The sequence below is a fragment of the Trichosurus vulpecula genome, chromosome 6, assembly GCF_011100635.1.
Source record: "Trichosurus vulpecula isolate mTriVul1 chromosome 6, mTriVul1.pri, whole genome shotgun sequence".
Classification (NCBI taxonomy): domain Eukaryota; kingdom Metazoa; phylum Chordata; class Mammalia; order Diprotodontia; family Phalangeridae; genus Trichosurus; species Trichosurus vulpecula.
The window spans coordinates 251695478-251708222 of record NC_050578.1 but is presented as its reverse complement, the minus strand read 5'-3'; the positions used below and the strand labels follow the sequence as shown (position 1 = coordinate 251708222).

The following is a 12745-nucleotide window of genomic DNA, read 5'->3' as shown; positions in this document are numbered from 1 at the left end:
TGAATTCATTGGGCTCACAATGCAATTCTTACTCTACAGCATCCCCAGCAAACAGTCATCCATTCTGCCTACATTCTTTTAGGGGGTGGGGGAAGGGGAAGTACCACCTGTGGAGGTCCCATTCCACTTTGGAAGTCATCTGATTGTAATGGAGCTCTTCTAGAAATCAAATATCAATTTGCCTCTTTTCAGCTTCCTAGTTGGAAAAATCTTCTGGATAAAAACAGACCAAGTCTAATCTCTCTGACATGGAATAGTCTTTCACTCCCATGAATACAGCTCTCTTGTCCTAACTAGGCCTTCTCTTCTCCTGAACGTGCCCACTTCCTTCAAATCTAGGCTTTTCATCATTCTGGTTGCCCTCTTTTGCAATCTTCCGAGGTGTTCCTTGAAGACAAAGATTTTTTCATGTTTCTTTGTGTCCCTAGTGTGTAGCACAGTGCTCAGTACATGGTAGCTCCTTAATAAGTGTTGTCTTAATTGAAATTGGATTGATTTGAAATGAGAGAATCTGGCTCTGAAATACTAGCTGTGTGCCATTGGTAAAGTCTATTCCCTATGTGTAGGCCTTATTTTTCTCATCTGTAACAGAAGAGGTTAGACAGGATAACCTACAACCAACTTGCTGTTCTCAATCTATAATCCAATGATCCAGACATAAGACAACTGAAGCATTTCTGATAAATATCATGGTCCATTCATTTTTTTTCAGGTGGCTGCTAATGTACTGTGTGTAGCCCCCATCACTCCTGTCTTACATTTCTTTTGTAAAATAAATTTATTTTCTTATTTTTAGTTTACAACATTCTGTTCTACAGGGTTTGGGGTTCCAAATTTTTTCTCCCTCCCTCTCCTCCTCCCTCTCCCCCATTCTCTCATGGTCCTACTTGAGCTGCTGCTCAAGTAGGTCAGAGCACATTTCATAGCAAATGCCAAATAGTATAGCTCACTATAAGGATAACTGGTTATTTGTTTTATTAGTTTTGAGAATGGAGAATCAGAACATAAAACCCTCTGCCAATGACACTATCTCAGGAAGGATTTGTCAGAGATCTAACATTTTCATTGTTTTTATTTTTTTCAGATTATTTGAACTCCAGAAGGACCAACACCAGATAAATTATGAATGTTGAACAAGATGACCTTACATCCACAGCAGATAATGATAGGTCCTAGGTTTAACAGGGCCCTATTTGACCCCCTGCTTGTGGTGCTCCTGGCTCTCCAACTTCTAGTGGTGGCTGGTCTGGTGAGGGCCCAAACCTGTCCTTCTGTATGTTCCTGCAGTAACCAGTTCAGCAAGGTCATCTGTGTGCGGAAAAATCTCAGAGAGGTCCCTGACGGCATCTCCACCAACACACGGCTCCTGAATCTCCATGAGAATCAGATTCAGATTATCAAGGTGAACAGCTTCAAGCACCTCAGGCATCTGGAGATCCTACAGCTGAGCAGGAATCATATCCGCACCATTGAAATCGGGGCCTTCAATGGTTTGGCAAACCTCAACACTTTGGAGCTGTTTGACAATCGGCTGACCACCATCCCAAATGGGGCTTTTGTATACCTGTCTAAACTGAAGGAACTCTGGCTGCGGAACAACCCCATCGAAAGCATCCCTTCTTATGCTTTTAACCGAATCCCATCTTTGCGCAGGTTGGACTTGGGAGAGTTGAAGAGGCTTTCGTACATCTCAGAAGGGGCCTTTGAAGGTCTCTCCAACTTGAGGTATCTGAACCTTGCCATGTGCAATCTGCGGGAAATCCCGAACCTCACACCACTCATCAAGTTAGATGAGCTGGATCTTTCTGGGAATCATTTGTCCGCCATTAGGCCGGGCTCTTTCCAGGGTCTGATGCACCTTCAGAAATTGTGGATGATCCAGTCACAGATCCAAGTGATTGAAAGGAATGCATTTGATAACCTTCAGTCACTGGTAGAGATCAACCTGGCACACAATAATCTGACCTTATTGCCTCATGACCTCTTCACGCCCCTCCATCACCTTGAGAGGATCCACCTGCATCACAACCCTTGGAACTGCAACTGTGATATTCTTTGGCTCAGCTGGTGGATAAAGGACATGGCACCCTCAAATACTGCATGCTGTGCCCGCTGTAATACACCCTCAAACCTGAAAGGGAGGTACATTGGGGAATTGGACCAGAATTATTTTACCTGTTATGCTCCTGTGATTGTTGAGCCCCCCGCGGACCTCAATGTCACAGAGGGCATGGCGGCAGAGCTCAAGTGTCGGGCCTCCACCTCACTGACCTCTGTATCTTGGATTACTCCCAATGGGACGGTCATGACACATGGGGCATACAAGGTCCGGATTGCTGTGCTCAGCGATGGCACATTAAATTTTACTAATGTAACTATACAAGATACAGGCATGTACACATGCATGGTGAGTAACTCTGTTGGGAATACCACAGCTTCAGCCACCCTGAATGTGACCGCAGCAACCACTACCCCATTCTCGTATTTTTCCACTGTCACCGTAGAGACTATGGAACCTTCTCAGGACGAGGCCCGAACCACAGAGAACAATGTGGGGCCCACACCAGTCATTGACTGGGAGACCACCAACGTGACCACCTCTCTCACGCCCCAGAGCACAAGGTCAACCGAAAAAACATTTACCATCCCTGTGACCGATATAAACAATGGCATCCCAGGAATCGATGAGGTGATGAAAACCACTAAGATTATCATTGGTTGCTTTGTGGCCATCACTCTCATGGCAGCAGTGATGCTGGTCATCTTCTACAAGATGAGGAAACAGCACCATCGGCAAAACCACCACGCCCCCACGCGGACTGTGGAGATCATTAATGTGGATGATGAAATTACGGGGGACACACCCATAGAGAGCCACTTGCCCATGCCTGCTATAGAACATGAGCACCTAAATCATTATAACTCTTACAAATCTCCCTTCAACCACACAACAACAGTTAACACAATAAACTCAATACACAGTTCAGTGCATGAACCGTTGTTGATTCGAATGAACTCAAAAGACAATGTACAAGAGACTCAAATCTAAAACATTTACAAAAGTTACAGAGAAAAAAACACAACAGACGGTTTATAAAAAAAATGACACAAATGACTGGGCTAAATCTACTGTTTCAAAAAAAAGTGTCTTTACAAAAAAAAACAAAAAAGAAAAGAAATTTATTTATTAAAAATTCTATTGTGATCTAAAGCAGACAAAATGATGTGTATTCCTCAGAACCTGTTTTGCTGCATTTATTTACCCTCCCTTCCCCTGCTGCCCTCCCTCCCTCTTTGCCATATTTTTCATAGGAGATCTCAATTCCCTAAAGAACTGGTCTAGGAAATTTTGTAAGAATTCTGTTACACTTTGGGATTTTTATGGTGAATTCTAGTGGTGAGATTCGGTCTATTTTGTCTCTTCTGTTTTTTTTTCTTCTTCTTCTCATGCCCTTATGAAATACTCCAATGGGGGAATGCAGTACTAGACATAGATTTATAAGAGAGAAAAAGGAAAAAAATGCAAAATCTTATATTTTTCATGTAATGACCTGTTCTGTATTTACCAGGAGGACCATTCTGTGGAAAAGAAAAGAAAAAAGAAAAAAAAAAGCAAACAAATAAGAAATTAATTTACATGTCAGAATCTATAAATCCCATGATCTTTTAATGACTCTAGAACCAGAATTTGTAGTTTAAAAAAAACTAAAATAAGGTTATAAATAAAATATTGTTGGTTTTTTTCTGTACCTGGACAGAGCTTATTTGAAGTGTGGCTCAAATGCTGGAAGGTGCTTAGAGTGTCTCCTCCTGCCCCTGGAAAAAAATATTAATAGTATTCTTCAGCCATGCTGTCCTATGTGCCTCAGTATCTGGGGTTGGTGCTGCTGACTCCTCCTAGAGTCTGGGACCCCTTAGGGGGGATGCTGAGGTATTTTTACTTTCCGTTAGGGCCATCAGTAGGCTTTGGTAAGCATTAAGGTGCCAAAAGACACATGGAGTTCAATTGAAGTCCACCCTGGAAGAACAGCTTCAAGGAAATTCCTCAGAGCTAATGCAGAATTCACCCTGTTGGATGAAGGGGTATGGCAAGATTTGGTTGGGCATTGAAAAGTTCAAGTTGGTCCTCAGGTCTGGGTCTCAGAGGTCTTTAAATGGTAATTGATGCAGAGCACTTAAAATTCAACAGAATTTTGCAATTTGTCAACAAGCATTTATTGAACACTTGCTGTGTAACAGGTAATGTCTTTGGTGCTGGGGATACAAATAGAAAAATGTAATAATCCCTGTCCTCAAGGCACTTGCATTCTACTTAAGAGAAACAACATAAATAAGCAAATACAAAGTATGTACAAATTAATATTACAAGAAAATTTCTTGAGGGAAGGCACACATGGGGGTGGGATTCAAGTAAGGGCTCTCATAAGAGGTGGTACTTGAGTTGAACCTTGAAAAAAGCTAGGGATCTTGGAAACAGGAGGAGGTAAAGAGCCATAGCAGCCTATCCATCCGGGAAAGGATGTGCAAAGATATGGAGAGAGAAGGTGAAATTCTTTGTATGAAGAGTAGCTAAAAAGCCAATTTGGCAGGACTGAATGATAGGAAATAAAGTGTTTATCAGCGTAGAAACATAGGTTGGTAGTGTGATCTTCAGTGACTACTTGAGGATAATTTGAATGCAAGAGAGAAGGTACATTATTAAACCACTGTCGGAAAATTCCAAGGTAGTCGTTGCCAGTGGGATGCCTTTCATTCATGCTGCCCTTCTTCCTCTCACACCTCCCGTCCTCTAACTCTAGATTGCCTTGGAAGGACAGCTCATGTTTCCAAATGCCGCAGTTTGGTTTTTGTGAGTTGATGATGACTTGTGACAAATGCATCAACTTGGAGATGATGTTCAACTGTAATACCTCAATATTGTTGTTTTTGTTGACTACAGAAAATCACTGTGGCAAATGAGAAAATGATGACTTGGGAAAAATAAGGGGGCTCTGGAGATAAGTGAAAATGTAACAAGCTGGGGTTCCACTCTTGTTTTAAATATCCTAATTCCCTCTCTATTTGAAGAATGTTCATTGATTCATTCAGCAAATATTTATCAACGTAATAGACACACTACTTGACACTGGAAATACAAAGACAAAAATGAAACAATCCCTTCCCCTCAGGGAACTTACATTCTGTTGGTGAATGGCCCATAATAAATGTTTGTGGAATGAATGACATACTCAAGCAGTACAGTGGACCTGTGCTCTTCTCAATTCTACTCAACAAGCGTGCATTAATATGTACCAGGCTCTATGCCAAATGCTGGGAAGACAAAGACAACAATGAAACAGCTCCTGACATCAGGGAGTTTACGTTCTGTGGATGTAGGTATTCAAAAATATAGCTATCTAGTCATCCAAGTCTCATCCGTATCCATTTAAATTTGCAACCAGAGATCTTCCCAAAAATGCTGGAGATATCTCTTAGGTTGATTCTGTCCCTGGGGATATGACATGATATTGTGCTAAGAGAATTGAAGTTAAAATCCAAAGATCATAAATTTAGAGCCATAGAACCTAGATTCAAAGCCCTATTCTGCAACTTGCCATGTATATATACATGTATATACATATAGCTAGCTATATCTAAAGACCCTTCTAGCTCTAAATCTGTAATCCCCCTACGTTCCTTCTAGCTATCTCTCTAGAGCCCAGAAAAGATGTTGAGGGGAGAAAGCAGTATAATACAGCTCCTCTGACAACTATTCCACCAAAAAATTGAGCTCTAGACCAAGTAGTTCATGGGGAGTCTAAGGAAAAAAACAAAGCAGATCCTTTTACCAGCCCAATATTACAAATATACACATATAACGGATTTTGATGGATCCATTGGCTCATATATGGCTAGGCATGCTCCATTGAGCACAGAGAATAAAAAGACCACTGATTCTGGAGTCAGAGGACAAAGGGCCACATTCTACCCTTTACACTTAGCACCTGTGTGACCTTGGGCAATTAGTGAAGTTTTCTGATGCCTTAGGTTTACTTATAAATGCTTCTGATTTCCTCATCTGCAATACGCAGGCTGACCTCTGGAGTCCTTCCTGTCTCCAAATCTTTGATCCCACATCCTTGTACTGAGAAGGATGCCCAGACTCGCAGTTGGAAAGAGCATCACTTACACCAGCACTTAACTGAAAGGCCATCTGTGGAGGAGATAGAGCAAGGCATCGCAAAGGACTGTGACAAAACAAGGATTCTGCTTCCCTTTTCTCTCTCTGGCTCTCAGCAGCATCTCCCCGCACTCTGATCCCCTTCCTCATCTTTGATCACTGGGCATTATTTAGGAGGAACAGCAGACATATCTTCTGCTCTGCAGAAAAAGAAATGCACATATTAGCCTTGCTATATATTTTCTTTTTTATTATTTATTTAATATTTTTAGTTTTCAGCACTGATTTCCACAAGAATTTGAATTACAAATTTTCTCCCCATTTCTACCCTCCCCCAGTCCAAGATGGCATATATTCTGATTGCCCCATTCCCTAGTTAGCCCTCCCTTCTGTCACCCCACTCCCTCCCATCCCCTTTTCCCTTACTTTCTTGTAGATCAAGATAGATTTCTATGCCCCATTGCCTGTATATCATATTTCCTAGTTGCATGTAAAAACTTTTTTTTGAACATCTGCTTTTGAAACTTTGAGTCCCAAATTCTCTCCCCTCTTCCCTCCCCACCCACTCTCCCTAAGAAGGCAAGCAATTCAACATAGGCCACATGTGTATCATTATGCAAAACCCTTCCATAATACTCATGTTGTGAAAGACTAACTATATTTGGCTCCTTCCTATCCTGTCCCTCTTTGTTCGATTTTCTCCCTTGACTCTGTCCCTTTTAGAAAGTGTTTGCTTTTGGTTACCTCCTCCCCCATCTGCCCTCCCTTCTATTATTCCCCCTTTTTATCTCCTTCCTCCTTCTTTCCTATGGGGTAAGATACCCGATTGAGTGTGTATGTTATTCCCTCCTCAGGTCAAATCTGATGAGAGTAAGATTCACTCATTCCTCCTCACCTGTCCCCTCTTCCCTTCCAACGATTTGCTTTTTCTTGCCACTTTTATGTGAGATAATTTACCCCATTCTATCTCTCCCCTTCTCCCTCTCTCAATATATTCCTCTCTCATTCCTTAATTTGATTTTATTTTTTTAAATATCATCCCTTCATATTCAACTCACCCTGTGCCCTCTGTCTCTCTATATATGTATATTCCCTTCAGCTACCCTAATACTGAGGTCTCATGAATTATACACAACATCTTTCCATGCAGGAATGTAAACAAAACAGTTCAACTTCAGTAAGTCCCTTATGATTTCTCTTTCTTGTTTACCTTTTCATACTTCTCTTGATTCTTGTGTTTGAAACTCAAATTTTCTATTCAGCTCTGCTCTTTTCACTGGGAAAGCTTGAAAGTTCTCTATTTCATTGAAAATCCATATTTTGCCTTGGAGCATGATACTCGGTTTTGCTGGGTTGGTGATTCTTGGTTTTATTCCTAGCTCCATTGACCTCTGTAATATCATATTCCTAGCCTTTCGATCCCTTAATGTAGAAGCTGCTAAATCTTTTGTTATCCTGATTGTGTTTCCACAATGCTCAAATTGTTTCTTTCTGGCTGCTTGCAGCATTTTCTTCTTGATCTGGGAGCTCTGGAATTTGGCGACAACATTTCTAGGAGTTTTCTTTTTGGGATCTATTTTAGGAGGTGATCGGTGGATTTTTTTCAATTTCTATTTTACCCTCTGGCTTTAGAATATCAGGGCAGTTCTCCTTGAGAATTTCTTGAAAGATGATATCTAGGCTCCTTTTTTTATCATGGCTTTCAGGTAGTCCAATAGTTTTTACATTATCTCTCCCGGATCTATTTTCCAGGTCAGTAGTTTTTCCAATGAGATATTTCACATTGTCTTCCATTTTTTCATTCCTTTTGTTCTGTTTTATAATATCTTGATTTCTCACAAAGTCATTAGCTTCTGCTTGCTGCAATCTAATTTTTAAGATAGTATTTTCTTCAGTGGTCTTTTGGACCTTCTTTTGCATTTGGCTAATTCTGCCTTTCAAGGCATTCTTCCCCTCATTGGCTTTCTGGAGCTCTTTTGCCTTTTGAGTTAGTATGTTTTTAAGGTGTTGTTTTCTTCAGTATTTTGGGGGGTCTCCTTTAGTAAGTCATTGACTTGTTTTTCATGGTTTTCTCACATCACTCTCATTTCTCTTCCCAATTTTTCCTCTACTTCTCTTACTCGCTTTTCCAAATTTTTTTGAGCTCTTCCATGGCCTGAGACCAGTTCATGTTTTTCTTGGAGGCTTTTTATGTAGGCCGTTTGACTTTGTTGACTTCTTGCTGTATGTTTTGGCCTTCTTTGTCACCAAAGAAAGATTCCGAAGTCTGAGTCTGAATCTGAGAGCATTTTTGCTGCCTGTTCATGTTCCCAGCGAACTACTTGATCCTTGAGCTTTTCATCAGGGTGTGACTGCTTATAGAGTAGAGGGTACTTTGTCCCAAGCTTGAGGGTCTGCGCTGTTGTTTTCGAGCTATTTCAACACAGCAAGCTCTGCCACACCAACGCTCCTCCTTCCCCACGAATCACCAACCTGGACCACAACTCAGATCTAAGAAGGCTCTGTACTCCTGCTCTGATCCACCACTTAATTCCTCCCACCAGGTGGTCCTGGGGCTGGAAGCAACTGTAGCTGTAGCTCTGTAAGCAGCCTCAGAGCTGCACCACCTCTGCTACCCCCAGGGCGGTGGTCTACCGCAAACTCCTTTCACTCTGTCCCCACTGTTTTTTCCAACTAATCTTCTCTCTTGTCTTTGGTGTTTGTTGGTTGAGAATTCTGGTAACTGCCACAGCTCACTGATTCAGGCTGCTAAGGCCTGTTCCACATGGCTCCTGGTCTGGTTGGTCCGGATGTGGCCTACTATGGGCTGTGTTCCGCTCCACTCCCAGCATGGTGCAATAGACCTTACCCAGTGACCATCCAGGCTGTCCTGGCCTGGAGCCCTGCTTTCCTCTGCTATTTCATGGGTTCTGCAGTTCTAGAGTTTGTTCAGAGCCATTTTTATAGGTGTTTGGAGGGTCCTGGGGGAAAGCTTTAGGCAGCTCCCTGCTTTCCAGCTGCCATCTTGGCTCTGCCCCCCTTGCTATATATTTTCAATGCATTCAGATATCCTGCACACCGAATATATTCCAAAGCTGTGTATCCACCAAAAGCTGTTTCAAAAATAGCAGGCAAGTTTTAGTGTGAAGAGTGGTGGTCAGAGGAGAGGGGTATCTCTAAGACTAGTTCTTATTGTTTTCTCTGCTTCTCCATACTCCTTTCACTCTGGAGATGTTCAACCTATGCCTTTCCCTTTCTTCAAGAAACTTACTCTAAACGCAAAAATTCCCTTCGGCAGTAAATGGAGGTAAGCAGACTGATAAGTGATAGGGCATTGAGAGAGGGGAAAATGACCTGAAAAAAATTACCTTGGGGCCAGCTACATGCAAGCTATGTTCAAATACATCCCTTAGGATATTGAGAATTAATTACCAAATATTTTGAAGGAAGAACAGGCCATGCATAGCAGTTAATCATTATTGGCCCAAAGTGGACAGAAACCATGCTTAACTTTCTGTACAATCTTGGAGATTTCTTTTTGATAAAATGTTCTTGCTACAAATTTTAAATGGAAAAGTCTAGTCCCTTCCATATAAATATATATATGTGTGTATATATAAAATCCCTCTCTCTCTCTGTCACACACACACACACACACACACACACACACACACACACACATGCAATGCTACAGTGGAAAATGTCCTAGAATCAATGGACCTGGTTTTGAGTCCTGTCTCTGTCAATTACTACCTTCCTGTGTGGTCTTAAGCAAGATACTTAACCTCTCTGGGTTTCAATAGCTCACCTATCAAATGAGGGTGTTGAATTTATTGTTCACCAATATTCTTCCCAGATTTAAATGTCAAGTCAAAAAGCATTTAAGTGCCTACTATATGCCAGGCACTGTGCTAAGCAATGAGGATTCAAAGAAAGGCAGGGGAAAGTTTCAGCTCTGAAGAAGCTCATAGTCTAATGGATTATTATTAAATCTAAGATACTAAGACATTAAGGAAATTCTAGGTGTTAGTCTCACGTTGTTTTTGTCCACACCTTTGCTGTTGCTGGTTCAGTAGGCTCAACTCCAAGTTTTAGGGAACCTACCCCACTGACTCACACCACTAATAATTACATTAATGTTAATAATAACTATATTTGTAAAGCACTTTAAATTTTGTAAAGTGCCTTCCTTGTGATACAAATGTGTCTGGGCTCAAATATGTCTTGATTATTCCCCTCCAACAGAATGAAAGTTCTTTGTATGCACATTCTGCAATTCAGTAAAATGCAAACTAATCTAAAACACATCTTTTTTGAAACACCTTTTATGTACAAGGTACTATGTAAAGTGTCAAGATGCAAAGACAAAGGAAGAGAAAAAATAGTCTCCTAGGAACTCACATTGTATTGTGGGGGATGCCAATATAAGCATGATAATTGGAGGAGGAAGAGAACACTCACCAGTGACTAAGGTTGGGTCAGGAAAGGCTTTTCACTGGAGGTAGCACTTGAGATAAGCCTTACATAGAGGCTTTGGTCCCATTCCAAGAGGTAGTGGGGAAGACAGTGCATTCCAGACATAGAAAAGCCTCTTCAAAGGCACAGACATAGGAGATAGAGCCCAGAATTTGTGGAATAGTAAGTGGGCCAGTACACAAGTATGGCCTCATTCCATCTAAGTTCATACCAGAAGCAAAATTCAAAAAATACTCAGCCTAATCAAACATGCCCTTTTGGTGGCAAACCAAAAGCTGGAGTGTCAAATGGTTACTGTAGTCAATTTCTCCTGCAAAGTGCTATGTTTGCTATCACTGTTGACTGAAAGGACTGCCAAGATTCTGAAAGAATATCTCCCAGGTTGGTATTGATACACTAGAACCTTGAAGCCTCACAATCCACTACTCCCCTACAGTCTGATCTGTGCAAACGGGTTTCAGCTCCCTTCTCAAACAATAAGAAGATTTTGTAATAACATGCCCTCGTCTCTTATGTAGCCCCATAAGGATGTCCAAAAGTTAGGCTTAGCAGGAGCCTTTATTGCCTTTTTACTTACCTGCATGAATATCTGGAGTCCTAACTTTCCTTGAAAAGGCTAAAAAGATCATTTTAGACATGGAGGTGGATAAGTAATGAAGTATAGGGGCTGAGAGTTGGCTCAATGATTTTATTGTTAAGAATAATATTAATCATAGCTATGCATATAGTACTTTAAGGTTTACAAACTGATATACATTCCTTCTTTTGGGTCTCTCTACAAGGGTGGTAGGTATTACAGGCAGAGGCATGATTACCATTATCTCCATTATACAATAAAAACATGGAAGGTTGGAGAAATTAAGGAACCTGCTAATGGCCACAGAGCTTATAAATGTCAGAATATTGAAAATTAGATCATCTTGGCCCTGAATCCAGCACTTTATCTGCTATGCCACTATGCCCCTCAAATTCTGTCTTTTGCACCCTCTTTGAGGTTGGTGGAAATGCTGTCCCTTATATCACATTTTCAAAAAATTAAAAAAAAATAGTAAGTGGCACACGACATTATCCTATGAAATCCACAGAACTGGAAGTTCAACTTTGATACTGCCGAGAAAAAGAGGACAATGAAGAAGGAAGGAAAAAGCATTGAAGATTGCTTTAAAACAGGTTGTTCTTAAACATAAAAGTGTATTCAGAGGGAGCCCTCAGGGACCTTGGAAATCGTATATTTACCAAAGTCACTTGGCTGCCATTTTCCTTCGGTGTATTCTACTGAGTGGTTTGGATATGTAAGAGAGGCAGAGTTTTCTCATGAATATAATGAGAAAAGATGAAGCCCTGCACTTTCCAAATGGTGTTTTCTTTCAGCAACCTGGTTTCTAGGTCCAGAAATAGGAAGTATCTTTATGCTGAAGTCTATGCAGTCTTTGTCCCAAATGCAGCTCGTGTATGTGTGTGTGCATGATACACTATATACTTATCTTCTTGCTTCCCTCCCAGCACATATGTAGGATAGAGCAATGATTTCTGGAGCCCTACATCTAACATTCTTCTGATTTGTATTCTCTACAACAAAAAAGCATGTGAGGTGGTCAAATCTTTGTAAGCATTTATCATTTTTAAATGCTTACTAGCCAGATAAGTTCTTGTTAGGAATGCTGTACAAAAGATTCTTGTTCATGTGTTAAACCAGATACTCTTTGAAGATGCTTCCAATTGCAGAGATTCCGTGGAAATTATAGTTCTGAGTAAATATCATATGGAAACAATTCCTTCAAGTATCTATCACCTGGCCTTTGCTAGGGTGGGTAAGCTGTATCTTCAGTTCTCAAATTGCTCCTAGGGAAGACTAACATGTGGGAATCACCAAATAGCTGTTCTCTGGAAGCCATTCAGTCCACCAGCATTTGTCATGTCCCTGGCACTGTGCTAAGCACCGGAAGTCCAGATACATTATGTTTTGTTTGCTAATGATGAATTTTAATTCCTGAAAGCTCTACCTTAGAGATTAAGCAGCTGTAGCTCTTTTCATTCCCTCCACTGCATCAGGGTACAGATGAAAATCCATCTGGCTCTGAAACTCCTCTTGAAGATTTTTGACAACACACTGTCAACTCAGGGCCAACT

General features: G+C 41.0%; 1 protein-coding gene across 1 annotated transcript; it reads left to right on the top strand.

The window, feature by feature from the left end:
- Positions 1–1089: 1089 nt before the first annotated feature.
- LRRC4C (leucine rich repeat containing 4C) lies at positions 1090–3092 on the top strand. The gene has a single exon (XM_036762412.1). It carries the CDS (start codon positions 1127–1129, stop codon positions 3047–3049), a length of 1923 nt encoding a protein of 640 aa, XP_036618307.1. The 5' UTR covers positions 1090–1126; the 3' UTR covers positions 3050–3092.
- Positions 3093–12745: the final 9653 nt, after the last annotated feature.